This window comes from Andrena cerasifolii, chromosome 3, assembly GCF_050908995.1.
Source record: "Andrena cerasifolii isolate SP2316 chromosome 3, iyAndCera1_principal, whole genome shotgun sequence".
In the NCBI taxonomy this organism is placed as follows: domain Eukaryota; kingdom Metazoa; phylum Arthropoda; class Insecta; order Hymenoptera; family Andrenidae; genus Andrena; species Andrena cerasifolii.
Genome location: NC_135120.1, coordinates 14,667,114 through 14,685,195, shown reverse-complemented (window position 1 = coordinate 14,685,195; position 18,082 = coordinate 14,667,114). Strand labels below are relative to the sequence as shown.

The 18,082-nt window shown below is 45.9% G+C and overlaps 1 protein-coding gene across 13 annotated transcripts in view; it reads right to left on the bottom strand.

The window, feature by feature from the left end:
- Positions 1–588: 588 nt before the first annotated feature.
- Positions 589–18,082, bottom strand: part of Gro (TLE family member transcriptional corepressor groucho) — an 88,886-nt gene continuing 71,392 nt past the window's right edge. For 9 of the 13 annotated variants that reach the window (XM_076809431.1, XM_076809421.1, XM_076809423.1 and 6 more), the window contains 7 exons: positions 10,572–10,625; positions 8,672–8,860; positions 7,773–7,991; positions 6,366–6,433; positions 5,835–6,110; positions 2,747–3,350; positions 589–1,839 (listed from right to left, as the gene is read on the bottom strand). In XM_076809431.1, coding sequence (XP_076665546.1) covers positions 1,732–1,839; positions 2,747–3,350; positions 5,835–6,110; positions 6,366–6,433; positions 7,773–7,991; positions 8,672–8,860; positions 10,572–10,625 — 1,518 coding nt within the window. In that variant the 3' untranslated portion in view covers positions 589–1,731. The remainder of the gene's footprint in view (positions 1,840–2,746; positions 3,351–5,834; positions 6,111–6,365; positions 6,434–7,772; positions 7,992–8,671; positions 8,861–10,571; positions 10,626–18,082) is intronic. The other 4 variants (XM_076809430.1, XM_076809432.1, XM_076809434.1 and 1 more) reach the window with 4 other exon arrangements.

Below are 18,082 nucleotides of genomic sequence, written 5' to 3'. Positions count from 1 at the left end.
CAATGCCATTATTTTGAATTAAAAGTTCAAAGTCCTTTGTGTGTCGAAATTGGGAATACCAAACTACTTAGTACCTTACAACAGATGAAATAGAAAGATTCGCATTTTTGCTTACAGCATTTCTTCGTATAATTCCCGGAATATAAATAAATTTAGGAGCCAGTAAGTTTAAAATACACGACGACAAAATCCAGCAAAATATAACTTTTCCAATTTCCCGACTAATCGGCTAATTAATTTCCAACTATGATAATTGCAGCACCACAAATAAAAGTCACTTACCTGCTTTGAATGAGGCGTGAAATGGGCAGTTTGGGTTCACACTAGAGGCAACAACCATATTCTCCCCCTTGCCACATTGCAATTAATGCTTTCTATACATCACAGTTTGTTCATCCGCGCAGTTATCCCATTTTTCTTCTCATTTTATCCTAAGTCTGGACATCGTTTAACAGCGCCTGCCCTGTCTCATAAGCTCCATTAAACAGAGAATCGAATTACTTACCATCAAGACCGCGTCTACCCCTGAAAAGAATTCGGGCGATTGTCCAAGCAAATGCGACACTCTCGATCGACACAAAGGGACGATTACTTTTAATTGATATATTTAAAATTAATGGTCATGGCCAGTTGCGTTTAGACAAATACACAAACACTGCTCCCACAGCGGATATATCTCGCGTTTACAGCGGCGTGATCGTCGTTTAACACTGTCGAGCGAATTTCCTCGCGGGTCTCCTAATTGCTGCGCCGACGGATCAGCTCGCTGAACGCTCAGGACGATCGAACCCTTTCGCAACGTTCGCGCGAAACGAGAACACGATGCGCACACATTTACCCTTCGCTCGCCTTCCTTTTATCGCTGTCGCGTAGCACTACGGGCACAAGGTATCGCACTGTGACTCGAGGAAGATTATAACTGCTCTTCAACTACAGCTGCACGCTTCCGGGGGATGATTATAGTCGCTCACCGTCTCGAAAGGGCTCGATGCGCGCGACGGCTACGCCAGCCTCGCCCGGCAAGACACGCTAAGAGGGACAGTGATTGCAAAAATTGTAAAAGTTTCGAGGGAAAAATTTCTTTTGCAACGAGAACATTGATAATTTCGTAGAGAGGCCTCCGGGATGAACTTCGTCGTCGTTCGTCAACTATCTTCTGAACTATCTCTGTCTCAGGCGTGTTGAACTCTATAATTAGGTACTTATCACGAAAAACCGTATCTAGCATCACCGTTTCATTCTTCTTCCTGTTTTTTTTTTTTCTTTTCTTTTCTCAGCAAGGCTTTCCCGGTCACTTGACGCTCATGCAAAAGTCGCTCGGTAAACGTCCCACGTTAACGCGTCTCCTCGTTGTATACACGCGACAAAGAAAAAGTGTTCATCCTACCGTAATCACATCGGGCCACGCACACGCAACTCTAATATACATTACAGGGTTTCCTGCCACGCACAATGGGTTCTCGCCTTTCTCCACTTCTATCGTTCCTCTCTTCCACGTCTTCTCGTCCCTGCTTTCCCTTGAACGCGACTTTCTACCGTATAGTATAGACTCGTACGTAATATATACACAGCGGTAACAGTCTCTAGGTACCTAAGGCTGCTAAAAGTCTCACTTGTACGATCCTCCCCGAAAAAATGGGGGAGCGTGTTAAGAGTCTAGGGGGGGGGGAGGGGGTATCCGACGGTCGGGGGGAGGGTAGGGGGGAAACGTGAACGTCTTTCACCGTGTATCTAGTAAATCACTTCGTATACAGTGGCTTTCTTGTCACCGGACCCGGTCACGATGTACTTGTCGTCGGCGGAGATGTCGCAGCTCAACACCGACGAGGACTCTTTCGACTGCAACAAAAACAATGGCATGGGTTCCCGCGTGGTCAGCTGTTTCGGTAACGGTAGCAGCAGCAATTATGTAACTGTTTAAGGGTGAATCGCGCCTTGTTGGCCCGAAAAAATAAGTAATTTTTTGTGAATTTTTTGTACAAAAACGGCGCGACAAATTAATTTGAGGTTTGGCAGGATGTTCTATTGTATCTCGAACTATTGTTCTGAATTTTTGTGTGACTGTGGAAAAAAAAACATGGCAGATACAGAGAGAGCGGTGAAAAACAATTGGATGGCCTTGGCGTTGACGAAAAGTACTGTAAGGGTTGTCTGAACCACAAAAAGGAAAAGAGATTCTTAATCTATATGAATGTGGCTATTTGTGGTAGTAAATTTATTGCCGTATCTGTTACCGTCCCTTTTTTATTTAATGAAGTTTTCCCGATTCTGGGGCAAAACCTTTTTCAGACTGAAATCAGGGCGCCTCATTTTTTTCAAAAGGCTGTCCTTTTAACAGTGCTTTCATTTTCTTAATGCATTTACTACCACAAATAGCCACATTCATATAGATTAAGAATCTCTTTTCCTTTTTGTGTTCCAGATAACTCTTACAGTACTTTCCAACAACATCAGGACCACCCGATTATTTTTCAACGCTCTTTCTCTCTCTGTATCTGCCATGTTTTTTCTTCACTGTCACACAAAAATTCAGAACAATAGTTCAGGATACAATAAAACAGCCTGCCAAACCTCAAATTAATTTGTCGCGCCGTTTTTGCACAAAGAATTACCTATTTTTCGGCCGAACAAGGTGCAACTCCCCCTTAACTGTGCATAGAGCATTGATGACAGATCAAAGTGCCCCGTGGCAATTAACGCGGCCAAGGATCAGTGAGATCGATCCCAATCCAGGGATGACGCTCACCTGGAATATCGAGGCGCCGTACGGGGTGCGCCAGGCGTTCAACAGATTGTCCTTGCCGGTGGAGACGAACCATTTGCCGCAGGAGGCGAAGCGCAGCGACAGCACGCAGGACTCGTGCACGAGCAGGCAATACTTGTCGGACTTGGATGCATGGAGCACCTCGACCTTGGAGTTCTCCATGCCCACCGCCAGCCACTCCCCCGTGGGGCAATAGCCCAGCGAGAATATCTGCGAGTTCAAGTCGTGCTGCTGCAATTGCCTGCCCTCCCTGAGGTCCCAGGAGCGGACGGTGTTGTCCAGCCCTCCCGTCCACAGTTTCGTCCCGTCCGCGGATATGTCGATGCAGGAGGCGCCGTCCGTGTGCCCTTGGAACTGCCGGATCAGGATCTCGTTGTGGAGATCCCATACGGCGATGTTACCGTCGCTGCAGCAGCTGAAGCAGACCTTCGAGTCCGGCGAGATGGCCAGCGCGTAGCAGGCGGGCGCGGAGGACGTCAGCTCCGCTTTGATCCGCGGCGTCGGGCTGGCCAAGTCCCAGATGATCAGCTGCCTCGCCTCGCCGCCGACTATCAGGGTTCTGCAGTCGGGCAGTAGCTTCACCGATCTGCCAACAGTCCACACGGTCCCTTCTCTCATAATAATGTACATACCATCGAACGTCGATCAGCTTGAATTCTGAGGATACTTAGAAGGAAAGATTCCCAAGCCCGAAGTTTAAAGAATTATGAAACTGTAGAGTATATGCAGAGGATATATAGATATGTATCGCGCAATTTTTTTGCCGCTCGAATTCACTCTAAGGGGCTGAAATTGGCCACTGAAAATCCAGCTATTTCTCCATTTTGTGTTATAACTTGCGAAGTGTAAGAGATAGAAAAAGCGCTTTCAAACAGAAGGTACTTGTTCGAATTAGGACTAGGGTAGATGCACCCTTTGTGGCCACTTTAAGGTATTGTACCAGTTTTGGCCATTTCTTAAAAAATACAATATTTTTTCCGTGTAAGAAATAAATGTGACTTTATATTTCTGGCGGTATACTAAATAAAATATTTATGATGTGAAATTCTCCACATAATAATTATCTGCAAGCAATTTAAAAATAAGATATTATGCACATGGACAAAATAGCATTGCGATTATAATAACGACTCTACTGAAATAATTGATAACGAATTTCTAATAACACCTGATTTTACAATTAAGACAATTAAATGTGCAGCTCATGCGCTACAATTAGCTATTAGCGATTCGTTAAAAAAACAAGAAGTTTTGGAAATTGTGGAAAAGTTAGGAAAGTGGTAAAAAAATTACGCACACCTCTTTTAAAGTCCACTTTGTTGGCAGTGCGTGCAAAAAGTGCAATGCTTGATTGTGTAACAAGGTGGCATTCTACGTTTGATGTGCTTAAAAGATTATTAGAATTAAAAGAATATTGTGAACAAATCGAGGACAATGATTTAAAACTACCAGAATCAGTATGGGCTAAGATGATTGAATTAATTAATGTACTCAAACCCGCACGAATCGCAACGAAGCGTTTACAAAGCGAGTTATTACTACTCGGTGATTTACACGAAATTTAGCAACGATGCCTTATGGAAGTCAAAAAAAAAAAAAATACCGAATTTGCAACTGAATTTGTTAATAACATAAAGAGGCGAGAATCCGCATTATTTGAAAGCGAAATTGTTTTAGCTGCAATATACATGGACCCTCGATACAATGTCATTTTAACAGATGCACTAATTCGTGCTGCTAAAGATTGTCTATTAAACACATACACCAGAATAGAGCAACTATGTATAGAAACGGAAAAAGCGTCGAATGAAGACAACAGTTGTATAATTCAAGATACATCTCATATAGTACAAGAAGATGAATTTGAAAGTTTGTTAAATGAAATGCAGAAGCAGTCCGTGGACAAACTAAATCCAGAAATAGTACGTCGCACTGTTCGGTTGAAAATAAGTTAGACGACTTTCTGAAAGAACCGCGATTAAAATCGTCCACTGATATTTTTTTGCACTGGAATAATACAAATACATCCGAATTATACAAATTAGCGGAAGTACTTTTAGCTGTACCAGCAACGAAAGTAAGCGTGGAGCGTTTATTTTCGGCATTGAAATTTATTTTATCTCCGCATCGCTCAAGAATGAACGGAAACCTACTTAATGATATATTAGTAATTCGCTTAAACCTTAACAAAATCATAGATAATTGAATTTCTTAGCAATATTTCTTGAAAATAAATTCTTAATATGCAGTAATCTGTAAGCGTAATATCTACTTATTTCAATTCCAGAACCGTTTCAGAACCGATATAGAACCGAAAAAATAACGGTTAACTAGAACCGTTATAACCGATATAATATCGGTTATAGAACCGTAACCGAAATCGATATACTCAGAAATTTCGGTTCCTTATAACAGTTATTCAGAATATCGGTTCTTCATAACTGTTTCAGTCAGAGCCGATATATAACTGTTTGAAACAGTTATTTTACCGTAAAAGTGATACGCTGGTTATAACACAAAATCGGGAAATAGCTGGACTTTCAGGGATCAATTTCATCCCCTTAGAGTGAATTTGAGCAGCAAAAAATTGCGTAATACGTATCTGTATATCCTCTATACAGCTCCAATGTTTCATAAGTTTTTGAATTTCTCGGTACATATATAAAGCACGAAGGGTACCAGTTGTAAAGTTCTAACAAGGGAAGATCCCCAACCGACTATGTAGACGCAGTATGTAATGCTCTTCCTATCATGTACAATAATTGAAAATAGAAACACTCTGACGCAATCTTCCAATAAACGTCACTACCCTTACGCCCTCGTACAAGATCCCAGAAGTAAGAGCACTTTTACACTTCTCAAAATCGGCGATTTTCCATCCCTTAATTAAGTGACAACCTCCCCCTACGCTATAGGTGTGCTCGCAGCGAATTTAATGGAACGTTCAGCGACATAAATTCTCGCACTAAACACGGCATGCTCCTGCGAGCTACAGCGCGGTCGGAAGACGCTATAAATTTTGCATCGGTGTCGTCTGGCGTGATCACCGTTCTAGATTCTAGACACTGACCTAATATAATTGTTGCGTTGAAGGCAGTCCAGCTGCGATACGGGCTTGATACTGCCACCGCCTTCGTGGCCGATGTCCCAGACTTTCACGCACCCTTTGCCGCCTGTGTAGACGTACTTGGTCGGATTCGAGATGGTAACGGCGCACACAACCTCGCCGTGAGTCAAGGTATTAATCTGACGCGCGTGACGTGGAATTCCCGGTCCTATCAGAGCGTCCGTGGGGAACGCCACGGGCTGCATTTCACCCTCGCCGTTCGCATGGAACGAGATTGCTCTGCGGTGAAATGTAAAACGTTAATGGCTTTGTCGTTGCGCCAGGCAACGGCTTCGATTACTTAAAAGCTTCGCGCCGGCTGCAAGTCGAGCAACAAACGCGCCACGTCTTTACTGAAATTAATGGCGTTACGAGTTAACGCTTCAAAGGCGCGACAAGCTCGCCCGATCGGGCGCGGTTGATCGATGCTACCGTAAGACCATCTTGGCCCCCGATCGGAGTTCGTACGGTTTATGTTAGTCGACGTTTACATACGTTTTACCACCGGGAACGTTGCTCATCCCGTTGGTCGGAGGTATCCTCACGTGACCATCAAAGCCGAGCTGCAAAAGTCAACGAGATCCATCAGTTCTTACGTAAATGCCCGACGATCGGAGGTGATAGACAGAGGTAGAGTGTGAGGTAGACACGTCTTCGTCGTTTGTCGGGTTCAGAAGAGATTCGATTTAGGGCTACTCGGTTTTTACTGTACATAAGCGAGTTAATTGATCATCGAGTGATTGGTACATGTTAGCGTGCTCGATCCCTCGTTACGGTGACGTGTGAAACTATTAAGGGCGACGTTATTTGTTAATATTCACGATAGTATTCAACAACACCGATACACCTACGAGCCCTGATCTCGTCCCTATTCCGACGAAGATACTCGACGCCACAGAGGCTGGAGGAAGCACATTAAATTCAGCTGTGTTCTGGACCAAACGAATGCTCTATGATTGCCATTACACCGTTGTGCATAAATCCCCAGTGAAGAGGAATCGAATGATACCGTCGTTATTCTAAGCATCAGATGGAGTCGCCTTCAGAAACGGGTCCACAGCTTCGAGCTTGCTAACAAGGGAAACAGATGGCTAGCTCCCTCCAGACTAGGATTTAGAATGCACATTTAAATGATGTTAAGTGTAATCATGTCCATTTTCCAAGCTGCCCCATCTGATCGCAGATTCCCACTTAAAAGACAAGATCTTTCCAACGGTGTACAGCAATCCCGACATGCTCCACGATCCAACGCGACCAACACGGACTCTATCTTTTCGCGACTAGCTAGCTCGTTTCACTCACGCGTTATCGAACGTCGAGTTGCACTGTGCCTTGCAGAGATATAGCGACTAACCTGGGGCCCACTAAACTGCTATATAAAATTATATAATATTCCTCATCCCCTATTGGGACATTCCATGCGAACTCGGACAGATTTCGGAGTAACTTTTCGTAGATCGCTGAAATTTCAACATGTAGTCTTTAGTGATATTTCAACGCACCTCGAAGGGTTTTCGAAATTTTGAAAAATGTCGATTTTACAGCTGTTTGAAGTTAAGTGCTAACTTTTTTTCAGTACATTATAGCTATGGAAGTAGTAAACGGATGGAGATGAGCTTCACGGTGCTTATAGAGAAGACATTGAAGTTTTAAATATATGTTATAAAATAGAGCGCGGGTAACGAAAGGTTAAGACACTCGAGGCTCCCACCCACTTCTGTTCCCTGTTCCTTCCAAGACATCAGGATATTCGGCACGCTTGCACATGGTACACCTCTGCAAAGCGGTACAACTCGTCTAGCCAACAGCTGGCTAGCTTTGGACTAGCTTTTAACCAGCGCGGCTCGTCAATGTTTATCGCGGCTGGTCCCTAGCGGAAAAGTGGCCAACAACGAAAAGTACCATCGAAGTCCTGGCGTATGGCAAGTTGCTGTACGGCGAAGACGATTGTGGCGGCTCATTGCCGCGGGACGGCAAACCCTGATAGCCCTGCGGTGGCGTTAGCTGCGACGATGGCGGATGATAGACTCGCGATGCCAAGGGCCCAGGGATTCCGCCCATAGTTGGCGTACAGCTGCGCGACCCCCTCGCCGCCGCCACAGGTGTACCCGGCTTGTCGATCTGGGGAGGTTCGTTCGACGCCGCCGGTTTATTATCGGGCGCAATCAGAGAAAGGAATTGTAAATTTCACGGTCGAGTTTACACGAAAGCAACGAGACGTATCGATCCTCGCCTAGAACGCGATCGTGAGGCGCGTGCTTCCGGTTCAGCGATTTACCAGAGGAACAGGCACCAAGGGTTGGTTGGGCGGGGTGGGATACAGCGTAGAGAGGGGACGGTGGTTGGTAGCGTGGGAGAGGGCAGGGTCGAAACGATTCCACCCGACAGTTCCCGTGCAAATTGACTTATCCGTAACTCGGTGGGACAAATTTTCACGATGTCGAGTTGGCGTACGCTAAAAAGGGGGCGTCCAAGTATCTCGATTGTTTTCGAAGCCGCGGGGGGGCAATTAGATCTCGATATTCCGCCATGGAACGGCGCGATAATGCTGCCGCAGGTATCAACGCTCTCGAGGTCCAGTGTTTTCCTACGTTATGCGGCCTCTTTCTTTCCCGCGTCTTCGAAAACCACGAGAACGCCGAGGTCTTCCGCTTTTGGGCGTCTCGCCGTGGACGCGAGCTTGGGATTAGTTTCGATTTTATTGCGACACAGAAGCAGAAGCAGAATGTACTGACAGGCAGAGAAGGGAAGGAACCGGACCGATTAGGCGCCGAACAAGCTTGCTATCCGCGAGATCTTACATCTTTACTTTTCAGAGACGGTGTGCTACGAGCAGAGGAGCTTCCGCTCCGCGAGGGTGGCCTGTCTTTTACGGAAGTGGAGCCAGCGCCGGAAGTCGGTCCCGCGTGTCCCGGAGCACTCAGCTTCTCCAGGGTACCGTTCTCGCGTGGATCCGAGTGTTCGCCGTTCGCGTGGGGTGACGACGCCTCCTTTTCGTGGCAAACAAGAGAACATTTCTATGAGAGACCGTAGGAGCTAACCGTCTTTCTTATACGTATGGCGGTACAAAAGGGATTCGAGATTTCAGAAGCCCCGAAATCTCTGAAAAGAAGAAGAAAGGGACGCTTCAACGCGGATCCGCAAACCAACTCTCGCAAAAGAGCCTCTGCGTATACAACTAATGAATGGAACGATCATTAATTCCCTGATAACATTTGTTTGCAGATCCGCGTATAAAACAGCTGTTACCTATTTGTAGCGCTTACATCACTAGTAGGTATCTATGAACTACGAACCAAAGAAAGGCAGAATGAATGAGAACGATTAAAGCAACAACTGTACACGTCGAATCCACAGGGACTTGAAATAAAGTCAGTGGAACAGGCCAAACCAGTCCTACCGATCGAAACGAAACGAACGTACGTATGTAAATTTGCGTTCCAGGAAACTTCCCAAATTACGTTCTATTCTCTCGCGATTTCAAACATTTTGCCGTCCCCGTAATTTTCTACTCAGCCGGCGTTTACGTCGCATAAATAATGCTAATGAAATCACGAGCCAATGAGGAGGACCATCTCAAGGAGAGCTCACGCTCTGAACTAGTGTTCCCGATTTCTCTATATTTTTTGTTTCTCGAGAAATCAGAAATGAGATCACGAGAAACAAAAATTCTGGAGAAATTGAAAAAAATATTGCAAAATTTATATTTTTGGAAAAATGGTGACAATATTTATCAAAAGACGCAAGAAAACTTTAATTAAATGATTATTCCTGTCTAATTTATACAAAACTTGTGTAAATGAAAAAATAGATATTAAATATGATTGGTAAATTTATGTATTTGATACAAAATTTGTACAAAACGAAACGTTACTTTTTGGTTTTAAAATTTATTTTTAAATAGCACAATGTAGCGTCAGCGAATCTATTTCTTTTTTGTGGCAAAATCTGTTACTGTTATATTTTGACGTTTTATATATATCTATCTTGGGTTTTAATTGAAAAATGCGTCTTTTGACCCTTTTGGAAGAAATTCTGGATCATGCAAAATTTTTATACAGGATACAATAGTCTTATTTCCTCTTTTCTATATTTCTTCTTTAATAGCCACAAGAAACTCATTAGCTACTTAATTCAGTATACAATTTTTCTAAATTTTTAAATAAGAATTTAAGAGCACCTTCAGCAGTTAATAATATCGAATCTTCTGTACTGTGATTTTCTATTGGAATTCGTATATGTTCTAATGTTATTAATAAGATGTATTATAAATTGTAGATGTGTTTATACGTTCGCGATTAACTAGCAATACATTCATGAAAATAATTTACGAAAATAAATGAGATTTATGATATTTTTCCTAGACTTAAGTTTCTCGAGAAATCATAGTATCTCTCCAGAAACAAGAAATAAGCAATTATAAAATTTACTCGCGAAGGAACACTACTCTGAAGCATCTAAAATGTAAAGAATAAAACAAATAAAATAAACCAAAAGCCCAAGTGACCAGACTTCGAATCGATTTCGAGACCTCTGGAAAATGTCTACTGACTACCGACCGATGCACAGTCATCGTTTTAACCTCGGGGGTAGGGGGCGAAAGAAGGGTCCTCGATTCTTCATCGCCACATCGTGCGGGACTTAATGAATACAGGGGCGCTAAAAATATAATATCGAATTGAATCTGAATGATGAACTGACCTCGTTCGCGACGTCCACCACCAAGTCCTGGTCGCTCTTTTCCCCGTCGCTCTCCTGAAAGAAAATCACGGTTCTGTAGTGCACAGAATGGGGAGAAGAGGCAACGGGATACCCTTGCGAAATCACGCGACGCTCGGCATTTAATACAAACGCTTCGCCTCCCGTCGTCAGCGTAATAATTCCTTCTATGTATCGGGGAGATGCATTAACGATCGTCGCGGTACATATTTCCGCGGAAAGCCCGGCGAGCGGGCGAAGAGGAGGGCTCGACCTATATTCCAGGCGCGTCAGGCCGGCAGATGCATCTTCAGAGACATATTATTAATCTTGACACTCGCGCATCGATCACTCGGGAACCTTTCTGATTGCGCTGGCAACTTAATGGCCAGCCTGTTCGACGTGTGCAGACGCGCCAGAGATACAGAGGGGGCCCCGGCGTTTTGCCGCATTGCGAGCCAGCCGCGCCGGGGCAATTGTAAAATCGCGCCCGGCTCTCGCGGCATTTTTCCAGGCGAGATTGCACGCGTTGGTCACGGCATGCCACGCGGAGCGTGTGAAATTCGGTCGTTTGTCGATACCGGGGGTCTCTCCGGTCGTCGCGGTTACATCATCCTTGGCAATCCTTAAGCCGCTTGCTTTCATTTGTCGTGGTAATTACTTTCTTACCGTACAACGCTAATGCAACTATTACGTAGAAAGCAGAAGTGCCTTTCTCTTCTGTACGTATGTAAACGAGCATCTTCATTTTCCAGACGCAAATATTACTAGAATAAGTGTCAAGGAGCCTGGTTCAATTAAGCGGCCTAATTAATTTCAATGGCTCAAGGAATCTAAACTATGAAATTAAATATAGTTACTTTATTTCCGCAGCATCGAGTACCCTGTCCTTTTAGGATCCTCGAAGTAACTTAATCGAAGGTTAGGGTGGGTAGGTGTAGATATAGTTCCCGGGGAACAGCGATTACTGTACAGCCAGGGTACACGTATGCACGTTGTTCAACGCGAAGCGATAAACAACGTCGAACACCAGGGAATGGTAAATAACGCGGCTTGGCTAGGAAAGTGCAATTTGTAATTCACGTATCTTTCATCGTTTATTTACCAGTTATCGCTCAGTTTCTCTACAAGCCGCTTGTTCCCGGCTGCGACCAGCCCCTCGGTACGTGGCGTGTAACGAGCTCAAAGCAGGGCACACGGGAGCGGGTAACTTATACGCGCGAAGCGTTCCAAGTGCCAGCGCGGCGAGCCCGCCGGAACCGCTTAAAACTTCGCTCTCGCCTTTTCCCGCCTCTAAATGCGAGGCAGCCCTGGATCCATCGTCGATATTTCGGAGGATCGATCTATCGCGCGGATCGGGATAAAAAATGTCACAAAACAGCGCGAATGCATTGCGAGTAAACTGGAAACTAAAATCGTATGGAATATTTTTAAAAGACCTCTGAGGTGTCTTCAGTTTCTTCTGTAAATTCAATCTATGCACACTCGCAGTCTCGTATTCAGGAAAATTATAGATTACGATGCTCGCGAGGACAGGCCCATTGGCGGGAGACTGATCGAAGGGTAGATTCGGTAGCAAGATAATTCGCATGTTGAAAAAGGACCTGCAAACACGACGCGGCTCGCTCGTAAACTTTTCGCGCAATAAATTTATCATCGCATTAACATTCCTGGCGTGATACGGCCGCGCTTAACCGAACTATAAATAAGGACCGGGGAAGAAGGAAGAATTATGCATCAAGGGGCATTTAATTTTCACGGAAACTTCGCGGCGAAGCTACTCACGCGAGCCCCACGTAAACGAGGCACATTTTGTAAGAGTTTAAAACACCGCAGGGTCGTATCATTCTTCTTTAACACTGGCGACGGGTTGTCCCGATTTTATCGCCGGGCAACGCTGACCAGCGCGTACGATCGCCTGTTAAAAATATACGCGCGCTTAATTCATCCCCAATTCTTATCCGCGCCGAAACTCTGGATAATCTTAATCAGCTTACGAGCGAAATCCCACGCTAATTACGCATTCCTTTTTCCAAGTGCGAAGGCTGCAAACACGTCATTTCCCGCTCGATCTCGGCCGGGACAGGAGGACGCGGCCGAAAGAAGACAGAGTGGGTGCCGCGGGACGATTAATAATTCAACAACGTCTGGTGGTTTATATCCTAATTATCGTGGAGCAGGTAGTGGCGGGTTCTTTGCACTGCTTCCCCATCAACATCTCGCCAGCCACGCACACGACCGCTTGAAAACGTGCCACGCGATAGTATTGCCCTTCTAATGACGTAATATCGTGTACAACGCCCATCCATCCATTACGCGTCTGTTAGGCCACGTATATACGACGCCGGTGGCGAAGGTAATCGCCTGTGTGCATCGTTCACCGACGAGAAGAAACCACCTGTGTGCGTCCCTGGTCAGGAATGATTTAGGAAAACCGTCGGCGAAAAGCTTGAGATCGCTACTGGCCGGACTGCTCTCGGATGCTTGTGTTTTAAACGCGTCGGCTGAAGGGGCAGACAGGAGGTCCTGGAGCTCGGTATTTGCGTATAGAACGATTCGTAATGGCGGAGAAATTAATGCACTTGCCACGGAACGAGGAGGTGGAGGGTCGGTGGGAAATTAGGTGCATTGGGTCTGAAAATAGAGGGTGACCGTCGAATGCGAGGGAATCAGGGCAACTTTCGTAATGTAATCACGACGCGGGGATCATTGGAGGCGCGCGGTTATAGGAAAATTGGCGCGACTTGCTTACAGGAAAATTTGCGGCTTGGTAATTAGTTCGGCCAGTCGTTGTCGCGAACGAATCGGCGGGACTTGCGACGGAGTTGGGCTGTACTCGTAGGGAAATTAGTACGACTTGCGGTTGCGCGAGTTGCGAGCGCGGCCGAGGGAGCGGGTACCGAGCTGCGGTCGAAGAAAAATTAGCCGTGACTAACGTGATTCCCCGCGAAACGTACGAAGGTGGATGCAAACGCGGCTGGAATCCGTATGTAGGGACGCGACCCTGCAACGGAAATTGATTCGCGGAGGGTTGACGAATGGTCTCGCGGACCTCGTCGCGCAGGTCCCTGTCTCGCATGCTCGAGGAGAGAAAAGAATGCTCGCCCCGTCCTACGGTTCTAAATCAGCCTGCTTCCCAGAATTGTGATGCGACAATGGATGTGAACAGCTTCTAAAGTAGAAAAGAGTGAATACAGCTCCTCCCCTGAACCCGTCAGCTATGCAAAGCAGATCCAGTTCCAAACAATGACTCCCAGCCAGGTAACTAAAGTTCACGAGGTTCCAGCGTGGACGCGCGAGTGTCTTTCGACTTCGAAGCTCGTCTGTTTGGTGACGAGGCGAGGCTGAGCCCAGACGAGGTGGTTTCGGCGATCCTGAAAAGGACCCGCACCCCCTGGAACGCCGACGAAAAGTTGCTACAAGGTACAGTCAGAATGGAGGGCGACACGGACGTGGATGTTGAATCAACGACGGTGCTGCTGGCCGCGGCTAAATCGGCCAGCAGCTCGGCGTGACGCTTCAGGTCGGAACGGTGATTCCGTCGCGATCCATTTCCGACAGGAGCAGAGTGGTGCTTCGAGCTGCTGGGGACACGCAATAAATTTGTGTACGGGACGATGAGCCTGTGTAAATAGAAGCCAGTGTGGTGGTATTGATTTCAGTGGTATTACTCGGCTGGTGGAGGGCGCTCAAGGATGGAGGAAGGTGGTCGACGAGAGGCAGGATATAGCAGAAACGGAGCGTAGGAGGAACGAGGACGAGAGCAAAGAGGCCGCGGAACAGGAGGGGCGCAGCGGGAGAGAAGGAGGAGACGTTGAAACACCGAAGCAGCAGAAGAAGGAGTCGGAGGGTGTCTTCCACCCCTTAACCTGCTCGTTCTAGCGTTAAATATGATACAAATGTTATCATCCCTTCTATTCTGTTCCCCTACCCCGGCTCGCCCTTCCACCCCCATGGCACGAACCACCAGCGACTATTCTCTTCCTCGTCTCACTTTTACTACCCCCTCTGCCCACTTCCATCTCTTTCCCCCCAGTCCTTCTCACCCTCTCTTTCCTATCTTTATCGTTTCCCTTCGCTCCGGCGAGAGTCTCGCAGTCCGACCCGAGCCGCTTTCTCCGTCAGCTTCTTCCCTCGTTTAACCCAGCATAGCGGGGGATGACGGTATTAAGGGCAGCTCTATTATTCGACCACCCAACCACTCGACTCTTCGTCTCGAGAATCCTCGAATCCTTTTTTACCTTCCTCCCCAATCTCCCTTCCCCACCTACCCTTCCCCAGCCCACCTTTCCGCGGCGCTGTCTCTTTCACCCTTGTCCCATCCTCCCTGCCCCTCTTACGTATACAATGTTCCGCGTAGTTTTCCCTTGCGCTGCCCATCCCTTTCTCCCTCCTACTCCTCGTAACCTCTTCTCCTTTCGGGACCACTGTAAACAAACGCACGAGCGCAAAAGAAGAATCGAAGGTTTTCCACCCGACCATTCTTCTCCGTTCGTTTCTTTTCTACTGCTCCACCCCCGCACCCTTCACGCTGTTCGTCGACTTTAGCGAACTTAAGCGGTCGCGCCGTGGAACCGATGTGACCATGTCTTTCCAGGGAGAGTAAAATCGTCTCGGCGGACACGCGGTGATTAGCCTTTGCTAAGGGAGGATATTCTTCGGGGGAGATCCATGGGGTCAAAGTGAAACGTATGATATTTAGAGATTCCATTAGTGAGTTTTTAGCACAGATGGGCAAAATTTTTATTTAAATAAAATTTCGACTAACGAATAAAAGTTAACAAAATCATTCATGCGCCGAATAAAGTTAACTCGGGTTAACGAACGAATGACGAATAATTTTTTTAATTTTTATTCGTTATTCGAAATTTTATTTATACAAAAAATGTGTTCATCCCTGGTTTCTAGCCTGGAGAATCCATTATGAACAGGATTCCTAAATGATACATATACAATTTTTAATACAAAATAATTGCGCTGTGTATATATGTACTCAGAGATCAATAAAATTATCGACACAAGTTTCGTTGTATAAATTTCTTTCTAGTGAGTGTAAAAAGTATTCGTACAGCGACCAATTTAAAGTAAAACTTTGTATATCCATGTCAGTAATACATTTTAACGAAGAAAAATGATTAATACATATTCTTCGATGTTTGTAGAATAGATTTTGCGTAAACAAATTTTATTCGCCTTAACATTTGCAAAGATATTAACAAAAAACAGATAAACTTGCAGAAATGGACGCGCAAAAAAGTATTCGTACATCTTTTGTGTAGGGCTAGTGTATACTGTAATCAAAAGGCGATCACGTCTGAACATTCTGCAACAATGTCAGTATATTCGGAACCAACATCGGGATCAGTAGCGTTAAAAATCAAACAGTATTACTAACTGTAAAACTATAATAGGTCGAAAAAGCGTAGAAACTGCCGTAGAAGAAAGGAAAATAATTATAAATTTACACAATCAGTGTAAAAGTCTTTTGGAAATTTCTCGAATTGTCAGTAGACCGCGATCTAGAATATTTTCTAGAATATTTTCAAATATTAAGCGAATATTTGGGTTCTTTTTTTTTATGAAATTCGTTCTAAACATTTATAGAAATATGTATGAATATTTGTATTAAGAAAGTTTATTAACGAACCGAGTTATACAAAGTTTCCTTTGGAATTCCTCGGTGTACGAATACTTTTTACACTCACTGTATCTGCCATAAATTCAGCGATCGAGAGCCGAAGCGGATTTTTTAAATTTCCAGACAAGTTTCCGCGCAGGTAGCCCAGGATTGCCTTCCCCTCGGGTTCTTTCCCCCAGGCTCGATTCTTAAGGAAACGCGGGAGAGCAAAACAAGCGACGTAAAGTTTCCCAACCGTCGGCCATTCTTTCTCCTATCTTTGCATTTACTCGCGTTAACTTGGGCGAAAGTTCAGGGCCGACTTGTCTTTAAAATACCACCGTCACATCGTCCCGTCGATTCTCCTACGAGATACTTAATACCACCCGTGTCTTTCGTGCCGAAACGGCGACTTAACGAAATGACGGAGCCCGCGATTCAATTACACCACGTTCAAAGTGTTATCATTCGAAGCATCGATGCCTAGCGCGGCAAGCTGAAGCTTTATTTCTCCCGACCTCGTTCTCTTCTGTCAAGTAAACGCGTACTTTGTCGCGCATAATATTCTGTTTGTATACATAGGTAGCGTTGAAATTTCCCCCTATCTACTTTGAGCGACTGCTGCTCGGAAGGAGAGTCAATTAAATTTGACGACGCAGCCATGTTGCTCGTGACGTGCTATAACGCGATCCTTACAGTCCTCTATAAACCGTGTTTACTTTATAATCTACTAAAAGATCACCATTGTGATCCACGAAGTGTCCATTACGTACGTAATATTACTTTCGCATTTAGAATACGGACGGTACATGTTGAACCCGATTCACCGTTAATTAAATGAGTCCCCATTGTCCAACGTACCGTAAGTGAAAGGCAATGTTTCAGAAATTTACATCGCGCGGTACGCGTGCCAACATATCCCCAGCTTATTCGTTCGCGTGACCGTCCAACAGCCCGTAGATTTCTCACTTATCTCCTCCATCTCGATCAGACCGCGATCGATCCGTGTCCGTCGTATAATCACGACCACCCTCGAGATGGCCAAGTGGCATCCCTCCCACGGGGTCAATCCCAGCCCCTCCGCGGAACCACTTTACCACGGTACTTAATAATACCGCAGCACCGGATGCGTTCCTCCGGCGAAATTAAAAGAGAAACGCTCCAAAGGTAACCGAGATCGATAAGTTGCACCGCGTCTCTTCGTGCCCCCGGCACAGCGGGGGTGGCGGTGGTAAGCATCGGTCCCGCAACTTTTACGAGACAACTGCTTTTATATCTCACAGAGGAGAGACCGGCGCGGCGGCTGGGAACGTATTAAAGCGATTATCTCGGGTGAAGGAGATCCACTCTCCGGGAGAGGGCTGAAAAAGGGAGGTGAACGGGGTAAAAACCGACGTTGACGAAAGCACGAAAACGTCGGGGTGTCGCGTTATCGTCGGTGAAAAAGGACGCCGCCCCACGGACAATGCCAGCGACGAGCCGGCGCGCTCCGGGGGAGGAACGAAAGGAATACCAGCTCTAAGTGTCGTAATGGAGACCGCGATCGATAGTTCGTAAAACGATGGAATTTAACTATCCGCGGGCGGATAGAAAGCAACCGCGGGGGGTGGGGCGTAAAGTAATGCACCGCTCCAAACGTGTCGTACTCTGCAAAATGGATTTCGAAGGGGGAGAAAAATGTAATACGCATCTGAAAAGGGACTGCTGGATGCTCGCGTTAAAAAGATACAGCCGGAGCTGCGTGGCGCACAGAGATGGAACGATAATATGCAGGGGAACTTTCTCGTTCGCGGATTCCTGTATCCGCGGGCAGATATGCTCTTAGCCACTTTTACCGTCCGCGCGCCAAAAAATTGGCATCCGCGCGGTTTCGAGTCCGACAGTCGACAGCCATTTC